The sequence below is a fragment of the Labeo rohita genome, chromosome 7, assembly GCF_022985175.1.
Source record: "Labeo rohita strain BAU-BD-2019 chromosome 7, IGBB_LRoh.1.0, whole genome shotgun sequence".
Classification (NCBI taxonomy): Eukaryota; Metazoa; Chordata; class Actinopteri; order Cypriniformes; family Cyprinidae; genus Labeo; species Labeo rohita.
The window spans coordinates 23,599,170-23,613,875 of NC_066875.1; the positions used below are offsets into that span (position 1 = coordinate 23,599,170).

General features: G+C 38.4%; 1 protein-coding gene across 2 annotated transcripts in view; it reads left to right on the top strand.

Moving 5' to 3' along the window:
• The first annotated feature begins 616 nt into the window (after positions 1 to 616).
• mylk3 (myosin light chain kinase 3) overlaps positions 617 to 14,706 on the top strand; it is a 28,134-nt gene continuing 14,044 nt past the window's right edge. Inside the window, exons 1-4 of one of the 2 annotated variants that reach the window (XM_051115797.1) lie at positions 617 to 1,036; positions 11,554 to 11,647; positions 11,777 to 12,116; positions 13,176 to 13,630. In XM_051115797.1, the coding sequence (XP_050971754.1) occupies positions 956 to 1,036; positions 11,554 to 11,647; positions 11,777 to 12,116; positions 13,176 to 13,630 (970 nt within the window). In that variant the 5' untranslated portion in view covers positions 617 to 955. Of the gene's footprint in view, positions 1,037 to 8,264; positions 9,050 to 11,553; positions 11,648 to 11,776; positions 12,117 to 13,175; positions 13,631 to 14,706 lie in introns of those variants that run through there. The other variant, XM_051115795.1, reaches the window with a different exon arrangement.

A 14,706-nucleotide genomic window follows, 5' to 3' on the forward strand; every position in this document is an offset into this window, starting at 1 on the left:
CCCCACTTCGTGACAGGATCCTGGAAGCTTTTTCATTTGCACATTTGTTTTGAGGCTGCTTCTATTAGCATCATATCAACCACTGTAATTGCGTTACATATAAACACAACTGACACGCACCAACATGCTCAGTCTAACTGCTGTTATACAAGCAATAATTGCCAGCCACGAAGAGAATCGTTTTCAGACCGGGAACAATGCCACCAATCAGAGATGGATTTTCTTCCATCAGCCTCCCGGGGCTTTACATATCTGCTTCTAAATCCAGAGCTAACAGATAACCTGCATGGTGGTCTTACGCTTCGCCTGCTTGTAGCGTAGCTCTGGGCTCTTCCAAACCCAGATCACTGAGCTCTCTTATCTTGCTCTAGCTCTTTAAGATTCCTTATCAGGCAGGACTTAGGCTAGCTACTCAATGCCACATCTGAGCGCGGCTGACGCATTCGTCTTAAATTGGGTCAGCGCGTGAGATCAGATCCCTTACAAGTCTAAGCACACACAGTCTCTCCTCCTAATCTCCTGCAACAGCAGACGAGAAACTGAAATCTGGTCTGACCTCCAGCATCCTCATCATATCACCATCCCTCCATCCATGCTGGCTCCGTACAGTGGAAGATTTCCCATAGGGATGGTCCCAAAACAAAAAGACAAATCTGAGACCTATTAATAAAACAGGACACTCGCATTTCCAGCATACTCACACTAATCTCAGGCAGCTGTTATCTCTGAGCAGGAAGTGCTTTCTGGGCCCACTGCCGTGCTGACGGGGGGCGCGTACCCAGTAAACGGACTGAAAGTGATAAGATAGTTAGTGTTTAAGGGGGATCTGTCCACTCCAGAATGTTACAGAACCCTGAGAGTCCAGGTCTGGGGAATATTAGTTACTCGTGGCAGCCCACGTTGGGAATGGAGTACACTGAGTCCTACTAACCTGGGACAAGACAGTGGGCAATGCATGATGGGGACCTTTTATTACAGATCACCACTTCTCAGCACAGGTGGATTCAGCGTGTCGGAACATATACGCAAATTCACGGTAAGATCAGTACTTACAGAAAACATTTTTTACTATATATATATATGTATATATGTAAATATATACATATAGAATCCTGAAAAAATTACTCAATAGTTTTAAAAGTTGATAATAATAAAAGCAGCAAATCAGCATATTAGAATGATTTCATGTGACACTGAAGACTGGAGTAATGATGCTTTAAATTTAGCTTTGATAACAGGAATAAATTACATCAAATAGACAACAGCTATTTTAAATTGTAAAACTATTTAAAAATGTTACTGTTTTTGCTGTACTTTCAATCAAATTAATGCAGGCTTGGTGAGCAGAAGGGACTTCTTTTAAAACATTAAAAGTCTTACTGTTCAAAAACTTTTGAGTGGTAGTGTATATGCTATAAAAATATGCAGCTACTTTAAAGAGGCTGTGCTTTTAGGTTATTCTTATTTATGTATTTGTGTAGGCCAAATAAATATTTTTAAACTCTGTTATCTGTGTGGATATTCATTTGAGACTCACATTTTTGTTTGCATATGTAAGCCTCTTTTGATTCAAGTGATTTGTAATTTTAAGGAGAAGGTTGTTCTTTTTTTTTTTGTTTTTTGTACTAATAAACATGTTCAGGGTTGCCATTACCTCACACATTGAGAATATGTGATTACTTTAATTACTTTATCTGCTTACTTTGATAATTTATAAGCTTCTTTCTTAAGCTTTCCTGGTTGTAGTGCTCTTTTTTGGCAAATCATCTCAGCATTGTTTTGCAAATTGCTTTACATGTTTCGACACTGGCACCCTTTCAGCCTTTTTACAAATTGCACATTGAACAATTTTAAATATGTTGTACATTAGACAGCACAATCTCATCTCTTTTCTCAGAACAAAGATGAAACATGAAAAGGGAATTAGCTTGTGTGGGTGAGTGAAGAAGAAAAACAATTTATTTTGAGTAAGCATATTTAGTTCAGGCTATTAAATAGATGACGTCTGATTGAATTTTAATTGATCTCAACACTTTATAGCACTCGAAATGAATTATTATTGAATAGTCTGAGGCGTAATGGGTTTAACATCACATTTACACACCATCACCCTGAGTGCTTTTGTCGGAGGTCGAAGTAGGATACAGATTCTTCTGCTCTTTCAACCTTTAACACAAAGGGTCCCTGCCATGTCAATCATATATATGAGGGCACAGAAAGGAGACTGCAGTGCAAACATTCCCTTCAGAGAGGGCAAGGCTAAGCACTTCTATGGACAACAGCATACTTCCATTAACAGAGCCCCTTTAATGCCATATCATCTTTATCAGGTATACCAGAACTACAGCAGTTTAGCAGCAGATCTGCATTTCCCCTGTTAATGCACACTGTGTACTCAACTTGTTTGTGACATTTTAAATGAATATCAGAGATCAAAGAGGTTTTAATATATTAAGCACTGTTAAAGTTATGCTTATCTTTGCCAAAGAGATATTCTTTCCCAGTGATGTTTGCTATCTTACTGGCCCGAGTTCTGTTGTGCATTGGAAATTGAGTTGCTTGTGTTGTGCCAGCTTGTAATAACTTCTCCCCACCACCACTAAATAGTCAGCATGGAGCCACATTCCTGTGGTTGTCCTGACCCTGGCCTCTATCTCCGTTGCATAATAAGGTTATACTATATTGTGAGTATTGTGTTTTGGCATCTGAACATAGCAGAAAGCTGTGGATACAGACAGAAGGATACAGACAGAAAGTCCCTGGCTTACACATGGGACACTGACATTATGGACAGAACATCCAGAGAGTTCAAGGTTCCTTCCAGGCCTCTCTAAATGCTCCTTTTATTTGAGGTGTCTTATATATTTAGTATCCAATTTTAACCCAAGCAACTCACATTGCATTCAAGCTATATATTTTATCCTTTGTTGCACTGGGAATCAAACCCATGACCTTGTTATTTGATGTGCTACTATATGCTAGGCTAAATAAAGCAAGTTTTGTTCGTTTGTTTTGACGTTCCTTTTAGTAAAGGCACAGTATGTCATTTTCGCGACTAGAGGGCGCATATTAAAAACAAACTAAGAAAAGAGAAAAAAGGTGTAGTTTCATTAGGGCTCTTTGATTCCGAAAATTTTGGAATAGAGTCCGATTCTGATTCCTGTTTCTGGAATCGATGAGATTCGATTCCAAGAATCGATTCCTCACTGTTGTTTTCAATTCTTTTCGATTCTTGTTTTTTTATAGAGTGGAGGAACCTACTTTCGCCATGACTGTAGGATATAAAGGTCTTAGAAAAGTAGCCTAATCATAATATAAAGCTTTATTTTTAAAAAATTCTGATACTTTTCTGCATTTAAATTGTAATTTTGTGTGCCTTGCACATGAAATTAGTCATAGCCCACAATGCAGCAGTGTTCATGCGTTTATGGACCTTTCTCACATTTCCGGGTTTCTCATAGCGGAAGTCGTCATAGTTGGGTAAAATCCGAGAGCAGTGAATGGGAGAGTACCACAAATATATTTTTTTGCATTTCCATTTGCTCAAATAGCAAAAGAAAAACTACACGATAGTGTTTTCGCGACTTTCAATCAAAGGAAAAAATTGAGCTAGACTGATATCGGCAGTCAGAAGAGAGAACAATGTCAAATTTAGCGTCCCTCCCATAGACGTGGCATTAGACACACCCACGCATAGCGTTAACTAGATTTTTTGTAACTTGATGAAAATGTGATATAACACAAAGTATAGTGTTATAAATGTACATACATGTTTTTAAAAATCAAAATATAAAAAAACTTTAAAGGATTTATGATGATGATGATAATGGCCGTTAAAACGCGTCATCACAGGCTTGTGAAAAGGGTCCATTGGTTATAATGCGCAACGCTTCAGAATCACGTAATATATGTCAGGAGCAGGGCTCGTATTCACAAAACATTTGATCTTACCGCTAAGAGTTCTCCTAAATAGTTAAGCTAAGTAAATAGTTAAGTTCTCTCATAGTTAAGCTTTGTTGAACTGAAAACGGCTATGAATGGAGAGTCGATTCCCCTTGATGGGATCGATTCCAAACTTTGACTCGACTCTCGACTCTCGATTCCCAGCGCCTCGGAATCGATTCTTTTTGGAATCGACTCCCAGCCCTAAGTTTCATGACAGCGTATGCAATCCGATAGGACTCGGGCAGAAATCATGTTCATGGATGGGCTAATGTATTAAATATTAATTAAGTTCACTGTAGTTTGAAACAGGGTGGGGCTGAGGATGCTGCAGCTATTGGTAATGCGAGACAAACGCGACACAGGGCTCAAAGCAGCGAGCTTTTATTATACCACAGTCGACCCTTTCTGCTCTTTCCGGTCATGTGTATGTGAGGTAAAGCAACGCTGTTTTATCACACTAGACGTGTGTGGAATGTTTAGTTAAAACGCGATTTTGGAACAAGACACTATTTAAAATTTCTTATTTCTGTGGATTTAAACATTCTTGGAAACAACTGGAATAATGTAAGTTAAGTACACAAGTCAACAAGATATATAACACTGTTCTAGTGGTTTTTTGTATATTTGAATAAAAAAATCATACATATTGTGTTTTTAATAATGCAATTAAAACCTAATAGTTAATAGGTCATTAAAATAGGGTAGCATTTAGTTTTTCTATGTTAATTTATGTGTCATATGAATCTGCTATCCACCTTTTTCTGCAGAAGTCTTGCCCGACTCCAGCAAGAGAAGTTTAAATTCAGTCTACCTTTTTTTTTTTTGTTTTACCCCGTTTTAACTTTTATTTCTACGGAAACCGGAACACGAAAGCACCAAAATGGAAGTTAGAATCCTTCATGTGCCACTCATCGGTTACTCGGAGGGTTTGTACCAACCTCGCCGGACGCACGGCCATAGCCGCAATACTCATATGTAAACAGCAGCACTGACTGCACGGTTAATATAACGTTTGTATATTATATAGTATATAATACTTTCGTTTCTTAGTTTTTTCACCAAGCCCATACACGAGTTCTGTTCAGTTCAATGGCTTTGTTTACGTTCAGTGCCGCCACAGTGGCCGACATCCGGATTGATGATGTAACTTGAAAACACTCTATCCACAAGTTTCCTAGGCCTTGCGTCAAAAGTGGGAGTATGTTCCGGTTCGAAGTAAACAAGTGGGACGTGACATTCATTCAACAGTTGACAGTATGATGTGCAAATGAAGCTTCGTGAAGCACTGACATTTTCCTCTGACTGTTTCGGGAAAAGATTCAAAGCTTGAGTGTGTCGAAAACAGCGCAATCTGGTGGTTAGTAAAAGAATAAAGCAGCCAAATACTATTGGGGGAAAGCCTGTGAAAGAAACACCTTCAGACAAAACATTCACCACATATTCCACAGATCGACTCGTGACGTGCACAAATATAAGTCTAACAGTGTATGTGTTTGTTTGTTGAATTCCTGTCTCTGATAAATATGATGTAATAGAAGACACATGAAGTGCATATGGCAAATATTTAATTTTCCTGAAATAATCTGTACTTTTCATATTACTTGTATGAAAATATAAATTAACAAGTAAGGTCTGGGGGTTCGAACCGACACACAAGTGAATCGCGCACGGAACTGGTGAGGCTTCGTTTGTCACCTGTTGCATGATTTCTACGTTAAAGGGGTCATCGGATGCCCATTTTCCACAAGTTGATATGATTCTTTAGGGTCTTAATGAAAAGTCTCTAATATACTTTGATTAAAAATTCTCAATTGTAAAACAACACCCTTTTTACCTTGTCAAAATCAGCTCTGCAAAAATCATCTCATTCTAAGGGATTATTCCTTTAAATGCAAATGAGCTCTGCTCGCCCCGCCCCTCTCTTCTCTCTCTGTGGAGTGACGGTCTTGTTTACATTAGCCACATTTAGCCGCGTTTAGCCGCTAAACTTCCTAACTACCACGTTATAAGGAAAGGCGATCGCAAAGATTCATAAAAAACGCTTATACTCAGTTCTGCTGTAAGTGAAGCTGGATCACGAATGATTCGCACGAACATAGACGGATATATGTAGATTGGGAGGCGCATTCCATTCACAAACAAATGTAATCTACTGCATCTTCAGTGGCTCAGATATCGGGAGTAAATGACAAACACTATGTTCATTATTACATCCAGCAACACAACACCTCAATCGCTCAATCGGAGATATTCTTGTCTAACTTACACCCCTGCTCTGGCATCGAAACATGGAAAGTTACTGGACTGTTACAGCTGATCTGTGGTAAGAGCTCATGTCAATCAACTATCGTGGGAGCGGCCTCTGTCAGTGTGACGGCACACCGACAGGCATCTGAGAATGGCTCGATTTGAAAAAGGGGATATTATTTTTACAGATTAATTAAAAACCACTGCATGGATTTTTATCATTATAGGGTAGATTTGTACATACACTGCCAACACACATTAATGTTCAAACATGAAAAAGTGAACTTAGCATCCGATGACCCCTTTAACAACACAAGCCTCAAATCGAGGGTTCATCTGGCACCCCCCCTTAACACAAGCTCTGATGCCTCATTTCAAATGTCACATTACTACATCATTCACGGTTTAACGATCCAATCTTGCTAATGATTTGGGAGCACAGCTACGAACAGCACATGTTGTCCCTGAGCACTGTAACCACATCTCTCATAAAGTTTTGCAACTTTACAAAGTAAACAATGATCCGAAAAACACTTAGCCTCTCACTAATTAGCACACAAAATACCATTGGTATACTACTACTGCCACCTCACCGGAAGTTGTACCCACGTTCTTTTTTACAGTAGCACCCCTCGGAAACAGTTGGATAGCTGATTGCTAATTCATGTCTGCTTATAATACATCAGCTAATGTTGATTTATACAACTTAAAATGTTGTAGAGGGTTTGCACTATTGTCAGCGTTTGGTCAGTTACCCGGATGCGCAGCCATATTGGAGATACTCGGATGTAAACAGCATGAACTGCATGGTTAACGTACAGTACTAATGAGTATGTTGTTCTGCTAAATTATGCTGTCTAAACCATGGAAAAGCGCGTGAAAGCTGCTAAATCATACAGAGAAGGACTTAGTAAGCAGGAAAGAGCACTATGTTTTGGCAAACTAAAGTTAATAGGTGGTAAGGATACATATGAGGAGTATTAATTAAGATATTAGCTTAATATTTCACCTACCTGACCAAAAATTGACGAATACGAATGTTGTCAAGATTCTTTCTGGATCAGTTTGGCCAACCACAAATGCCTTTTGTTACTCAAACATTTTTTTGCACTCTTCTCCTTGATTTGTTATAACTTTTGGCAGTCTATAGTACTCCAAATGTTTTTCCCGGTCCGACTGATTAGTACAACCCAAAACATGACAATAATTAACAGTTAACCAATAATTTAATAATTCATTATTTTCAGCAGCAATAAATATGTGAGTTTCGTTCAGTTCAGTTGCATTGCTTACACTCTGTGCCATCAATATGGCCGATTGATGACACGTAGTGAAAACACTCTATAAATGAATATGCAGAAATTAATATTAACCTATATAAATAAAAAAGTAAAAATTCTTTATTTAAACTTCTGCATTTTTGATTAAATGTAATGCATGAAATAACAAAAATTAGTAATAGACGTGGGTAGTAGATATTTTATATTTTGCATGAACTTTTCCTGTATGCTTCATAAAATGATTTAATTTCTGTTCATGATGTTTGGTAGCATTTATAATTTGTTTTAATGATTCAGCTCATGGAAAGACCCAGGATTAACCATGGTTGAATTCCAGATGAAGTGAGAGAAAGACAGTTGTAGCATGTCATTCATTGTCATACCAGTGTCTTCAGAGGTTTATTTTTACTTAAAATGTCAGCCAATGTCACGTCACGTTCCAATGAGCAGGGTGTTGTAGATGATATATAAGCTGGTGTAGGGTGGATCCAGTGGTTGAATCTCAAAGGACAATGACTGCAACTGTGTATCGATTAATTAAAAAAGAAAACATGAGAGAGAACACGAGAGTGAGATTTGATGTTTCTTTCCGCTAATGACTGCCCATTTACAGAGGTCATTCCTTGCGTGCTCACCTGTCAGCAGTATCTGCTGAGGAAAATTTAAATGTTTTGGTGACGTCAAGAGACCGCTGGAACTTTGGCAATCACCACGGCCCGCTAGGTCATATAAAAAGGTCTGACCCAGAGTAAGTAGAATAGAGAGAGAGAGAGAGAGAGAGGAGGGGGAGGAAAATAGAAGTGGAGAGATAAGATACCCAATGGAGGTGTTTATTTAAGAGGTGTCATGTCTCTGGCACATACCAACAACAGGGTTTGTCTAAGCTGTCTGTTTTGTGAGAGGCACACAATACCTCAGACAAACATAGAGACCACGGGGGAACTGATACAGGGTGCGGAGGGATCAGTGGGGCTTCCTCTTTTTCCACATTTTCTCAGTGCATGTGACCGGGGCCAGCCATGAGTAAACAGGCAACTCTGGCCACCTGTATTGCCAAAATGTATGAAGGCAGCAGGCTGGAAAATTCTGGAACTCCATCTGGGACTGTCAAGAAGCAGAGTCCAACTCTGATAGGCAGCCTGAGCAATGTGGAGGTCAAGTTAAATTCCCTGGAAGGGAAGGTGGAACAGATCGAACGTACCCAGACAGAGGTGCTTCACAAGCTGACTTCTTTGTGTCAAGGCATGGAAGCGCTAGAAAGGAGTCTTATGCAGCACAAGCAGGGGGCTCAAGAAATAAACGTGATCAAGAATGGTCAACGAGAGAGCAACAAACTTCCTCTGCTGACTGAGGTCAGATCGCTTTGTGGTGAAACTGTGGATCTGCTTCACAATCTCAAGCACGAGAGCCAGCAACAGAGAAAGAAGATTGAAAGCATGGAAAGTTCTTTGTCCATTCTGGAGAAAGTGTTTGGGTATGTGGGAGATGCTTTCCGTAACTCAAAGATAGTGGAGTTCATCCTCAATGGTGTGGTGCCTTGGAGGAAACAAGGCCTTCTGGACAGGGTCGAGGAAGAGGTTAGTAAGATCCTGGTTATCCGAAATCTCTGTTCCAAAGAGAAGAACACAGAGGTTATGTAACAGAGCAGATAATGTAAAATGAGGTGAAATCTGAGCTGTTTGCTTTCAAGTTGTTTACTACAGCTAGAGCTGTCCCTGAAAATGAGGACACATTCAAAACAGCCAAATGTGAAGTTGATGTAATACTTAATGTGATATTGATTGTTTCTTTTTAAAGGAGCTCACTAAGAACTGAACATAATGTTTAGAATTCTTTTTTTTTTCCTTTAGGCTATTGCATTAGATCCTTACAATAACTATATGCATTATGCATGTTATCATTAATTAAGTTGAAATACACAGCAGTTGTCAGGTCGTCTTTACTGTTCATAAGATACCTTAATTTGAGTAGCATGATAGAATATGATGGAGTAGTTCATGCTAGTGCATTTACAATGGTCAAAATACAACAAACTGAACAGAACACCCCCCCCTTTTTTTTTTAATTCATAGTAACTAAAGTAAATTTCATAGTAACTAAAGTAAATTTACAGTTGTCACAGTTGTTTGTGTATCTTTTGTTTTTCTACCCATTGTGTTCTCTACCATTTAATTTGTTGGCTGATCTATTCTTGCTAGTGAGCTTGTTACGTTTACGACCAATCTAACCTTTTGCCAAGGTTGTTATTTTATCTATGATGAGTCTGAACGGGCCTCGTGTTTCACATTCCTAGAGTGGATATGTGAGTGAGCTGATGGCGACTGAGTATATGTTACCCCAGTTTTGCAATTAGCAAAGCCACAGCTTAAACGCAAACCTTTATCACACATATTTTAAAAGGGTCATGAACTGTCTTTTTATTGTACTTTTCTCTGAGGTCCACTTATATTGTTATCAAGATTTATACATCAAAAAAGCGTAATTTGGATGTAATATGATATTTTTCTGTCCTGTTTTGACCCCCTCGTCGAAACGCTCTGTTTGAATAGGTATGGCGAATTGTAGATACCCACTGCTATAATTGACTAACAGTTTTGCAGTTTTTCGTAGATGGATGCTGCTATGATTTAGGTTAAAAACGCATCAATACTCAGTACATATCAAACGATCTGTAATAACAGACAAAGCAAAATAGTGACAAAACAGACAAAAATAGTGACCATGTAATAAAAACAGCTACTCACAATTGTGTGGTGCAACATTACTGTTGGATCCAATATAGTCGGCACAGCATTGTCTTTTAGTTTCAATATTTCTGAAAATCCTGCGTCGAATTGTGCCTTGTTTGTAAATGAATCTGAGGTCAAATGAAGTGAACAAAGAACCCAGTTCTTAATGATGCAGTCTTGATCTTTTTTAAAAATAAAGTTCATCCAGTCTTTCCTAATGTTGGTATCAGAAGGAAGGCAATGTAAGTTTTTTCACAACTTGACACTGCACAGCGTCTTATTGTTTTCGGAGCCATCTTTATCGTTTTTGGTTTTTGTATAGACCTGCATCTGCCTCTCTCATTACAATCTGTGGGCGGGGCTAAACTGACAGCGATGTAGAATCGGTGGGCGTGGCTAAACAGGCAGTAATGTAGAATTGGTGGGCGGGGCTAAACAGACAGCAATGTAGAATCGGAGGCGGTGTTTAACCACACCATTACATCATAAAGTGGCACATTACACAACCTGTCATTTTGGCATATAAGAATTTTTTGGGTTCTGAAACTTACAGGATGTTTTTTATGGTACATATCATAAGATCAAAAGATCTTACATATCAAAAGATCAAGGGAATTTTGATTCTTTTTTTATGTTTAGTATGTATAAATATGAAATTTCCTCTAACAATGCTCTCAGAACCGCTTGTTAGAGGTCTTATTCCATTTCTTTTTAACCAGAGTGGTTGTACATTGACAGATGCTATATTGTTAATTGAAGACTGCATCTCTTTCATAATTATAAAGTGAAAATGCTTTTGGATCCAAGCGAAATTGTGCAGTAGTTAGCGCTAGAAAATGGAGCCTTCCACACTGTGTGTAATAAGCAGATCTGTTGTCAAACAGTGTAATTATACTGAACATTTCATGCATCAAATGCCAAAAAACACAAAATGGAATGTTTTGTCACAAATCCCCTCTGAGCCGTGTGACGAACATGAAGCTATGTGAAGTGCCATTCTGTAAACAGGTTGACTATTACAATAACGACTCACAATAATCAACAAAAGCATCATGCATTGTTAAAATTCACACACCCACTTCATGTTTAAAGATCTCATGATGTAATTACTCATAAAAGTACCTAACTTTACCAAATACATGAAAGTAAATCCAAAAAAGCATCAAATCCAAAGTTTGAGTGAAATGCTCTCTAGGTTTTATTGTTTTAATTGTATGCTATTATTGTCTACAAAATGTACATGTCTGTTTCAGCAATTAGAAGAAAGCTGGCAAAATGAAATAATTGTTTTAAACATTCAGTACTGCATAAAATCCAACAAAAGTGTAATGTATCTGCATTTGGATCCACAGAAAAACAAACCAGATGACAACAGCATTAAACCAAACAACAGTTTCTGCCACCAGAGCACACAGACTTCAAAGGAGGTTAAAGAAGTAATTTCAGGTATGAATAAAATATATCTTCAGCAAATTATGGACTAGAAATGTTTATATTAAAGAGACAGCCTGTGAAGAAATTATATGTTAGAGCCCTTCCTGCATGAATTTTAATGTATGATTTTGCAAAACACAGCTGAGACTGAACTCCAGCAGCCACAGGTCACTGATCCCACTGGTCCCAGCAGCCTACCATCTCCTGAAGCTCTTACAGGAGAAAGTGAACCTCTGATACTAGTTAGTACAGGAGAAACCTCCAAAGCCTTAAGAAAGGCCAAGGAGGTCACAGTGAAAAGCAGAGCTCCTAAACTGGTCCAGACATTTGCTCCTGCAGTCCAGCTGGAGGCTGAGGAGAATGACATTTATTATGCACCCAAACAAGAAACAGACAGCTCAGCCGCCGCGCCAGCTAATGCTGAATGTGTCACTGTGACAACAACTAAAGTGGAAAAGGATTTAACTCTTCAGCAAGAGAGGTGAGATATTCTTACAGATTGCTGCCATTTTTTAAGGTTCAAAGCAAAACGTTGCTCATTTTCCTCCCATGTTGAATTTTAAAAGGGATGTTGTCAAAGATATGCAGGTTTTCCTAAGACTATAGCATCAAAAAGTGTCAAAATTACTATGGGCTATAAAGGAAACAGGTTATAACGGCAGACCGAACATTGTCATTGGCCACCTTTGGAGATAATTACACAGCAGTTGATGTCAGTGAAGAGCACTAATGCTATAATGCACTTTTTTTTTTTTTTACACTTTTCTCCAACAGATAAGAACTATGTAGAAGATTAGAGACCTCACATTTATGGAGGACTGTAATTAACCCTGCTAAAGTGGCCAGAACAATCATCACAGAAGTTAAAATATAAAATAATACTAATGAAAAATGTAACATCTGCTCATTTTCAGTGAATAATGCTCATAATAACACCTCTGAACGGACCATAAAATAAATATAACTGTCATCGAGAACAGCAATACTCCAGTCCTTGTGGTATCCTAAAGGTGCAACGTACAGTCTTGTTTTTCTCATCTGTCATAAGAGTTTTAAAAGGCAGAGTGCTGATAATGCAATTCCAAGAGCTCTGTATTTTAAATGTGTTAGCTGTGTGTTTTGCACTGAGGCACAAAAGACCGTCTGCCTCAAATAATAGGCTATGTTGTGTTTGCCGGCAAGCATAATTCATTAGACTAATGGCCAAGGTCTTGAGATTACACTATGCGGCATTTGTAACTAGTGACTGAATGGATGTTGCCAGGCATTATGAGTTTTAGGCCATTTGGTTTTATTCAAAACATTCCAATTAAGGACCTTATGCTGCTGTTGGGTTTGCTGTTGTTCACAGTAGCCTCTCATGTGCAGCCACATAATATACCATAGACAACAAGCTCAGTATAAAGCTACTTATGTGCTATTTCTTGATTCCCATTGCATATGTATCTTTGAATTGATTGCATATATCACAATCTCACATACGTAACTTTGAAATGTAAATGAAGAGCACATCAAATGTTGTTCTTTTGATTATTCACAGGGCTCTTGAACAGGCAGATGCTTCACAGGTTGGTGTTAAGGCTTTGCTTGAGTCAATAGTTACAGAACAACAAGTGAAGCCAGAGGTTGAGGTTTTACAGGTTGGTGATGAGACCTCGTTGAAACCATCAGTTCCTGGACAACAGCAACTAGAGAAGAATGTTCCTCACAAACCTCTGCTCTACACCAAAGAGCCTGTCAACAAGGATGCAAAGGTCAAGTCACAACATAAAGAGATTGTGGAGAAAGTAACACCTGTTTCAAAAGATGATGAGAGAAAAACAGAATCTGAACCAGCTGGCAAGAAAATTGAGAATGAAACTATTGAGGAGATTTTGGAGTCTGAGGCAATAAAGAACTGTGTGGCTACGAGTCCACAAAAAACAGCCGTTGTTGAGGGAGGAAAAGCAAAATCATCACCTCTTAAAAAATCTGAGTCACAGCTACTGGTCATTGGTGAGTTCACGTTGTGTTACCGCCAGCTGACAAAATTCATTTCTTGAGGTGGTACTGTGTTGATAAACCCTCACTAGCTAGGGATGGGGATTGTGGAAAAAAATGTATGAATCGAGATTTTTAATGGTTCCATTGAATTAGTTTACTCCTGAATAAAAATTTCCTGATAATTTATTCACCCTCATGTCATCCAAGACATTCATGTCTTTCTTTCTTCAGTTGAAAAGAAATTAAGGTTTTTGAGCAAAACATTCCAGGATTTTTCTCCATATAGTGGACTTCACTGGGGATCAGCGGGTTGAAATTGCAGTTTCAATCCAAGGGCTTTACACAATCCCAGCCAAGGAATAAGGGTCTTATCTAGCGAAATGATCAGTTATATTCTAATAAATAAAAATGTATATACTTTTTAACCACAAATGCTCATCTTGCACTAGCCCTGCAGTGCACATCTACGAATGCACACAATTTGTAATCACATTAGAAGGGTCACACACGGTTGGTTCTTCATTAGTGTGCTTCGGTTCAAGAAGGTAGGGTAGGGTGAAAAACTAATTTCATTTTTTAATTTTCTCATCCAACTTCAAAATCGTCCAACGTTGTTTTAGCTTTTTTTGTTAAAGGCGTTTGACTTTGTACGTTTGCTTTGTAAAAACTGGGTCGGTACTTCCGTTCCATCACACGTGACGTTTTCCAACCTGATTACATAATGCGTGAAGTCCAGCTAGTGCAAGACATTGTGCATTTGTGGTTAAAATGTATACACATTTTTAATTTTGTAAAGAAAATGACTGATCGCTTTGCTAGATAAGGCCCTTTTTCCTTAGCTGGGATCATTAGAGCCCTTCCATTGAAACTGCAATTTGGACCATCAACCCGTTGATCCCCATTGAAGTCCACTATATGGGGAAAAATCCTGGAATGTTTTCCTCAGAAACCTTCATTTCTTTTCAAATGAAGAAGAAAATACATGAACATCTTGGATGTGTAATGTAAGCCTATATTTTAGATTTACTAAAAGAATCGTCTCATGAGTCATTTGTTGGAGATTACCAGAGGCAGACAGTAGTGAAGTA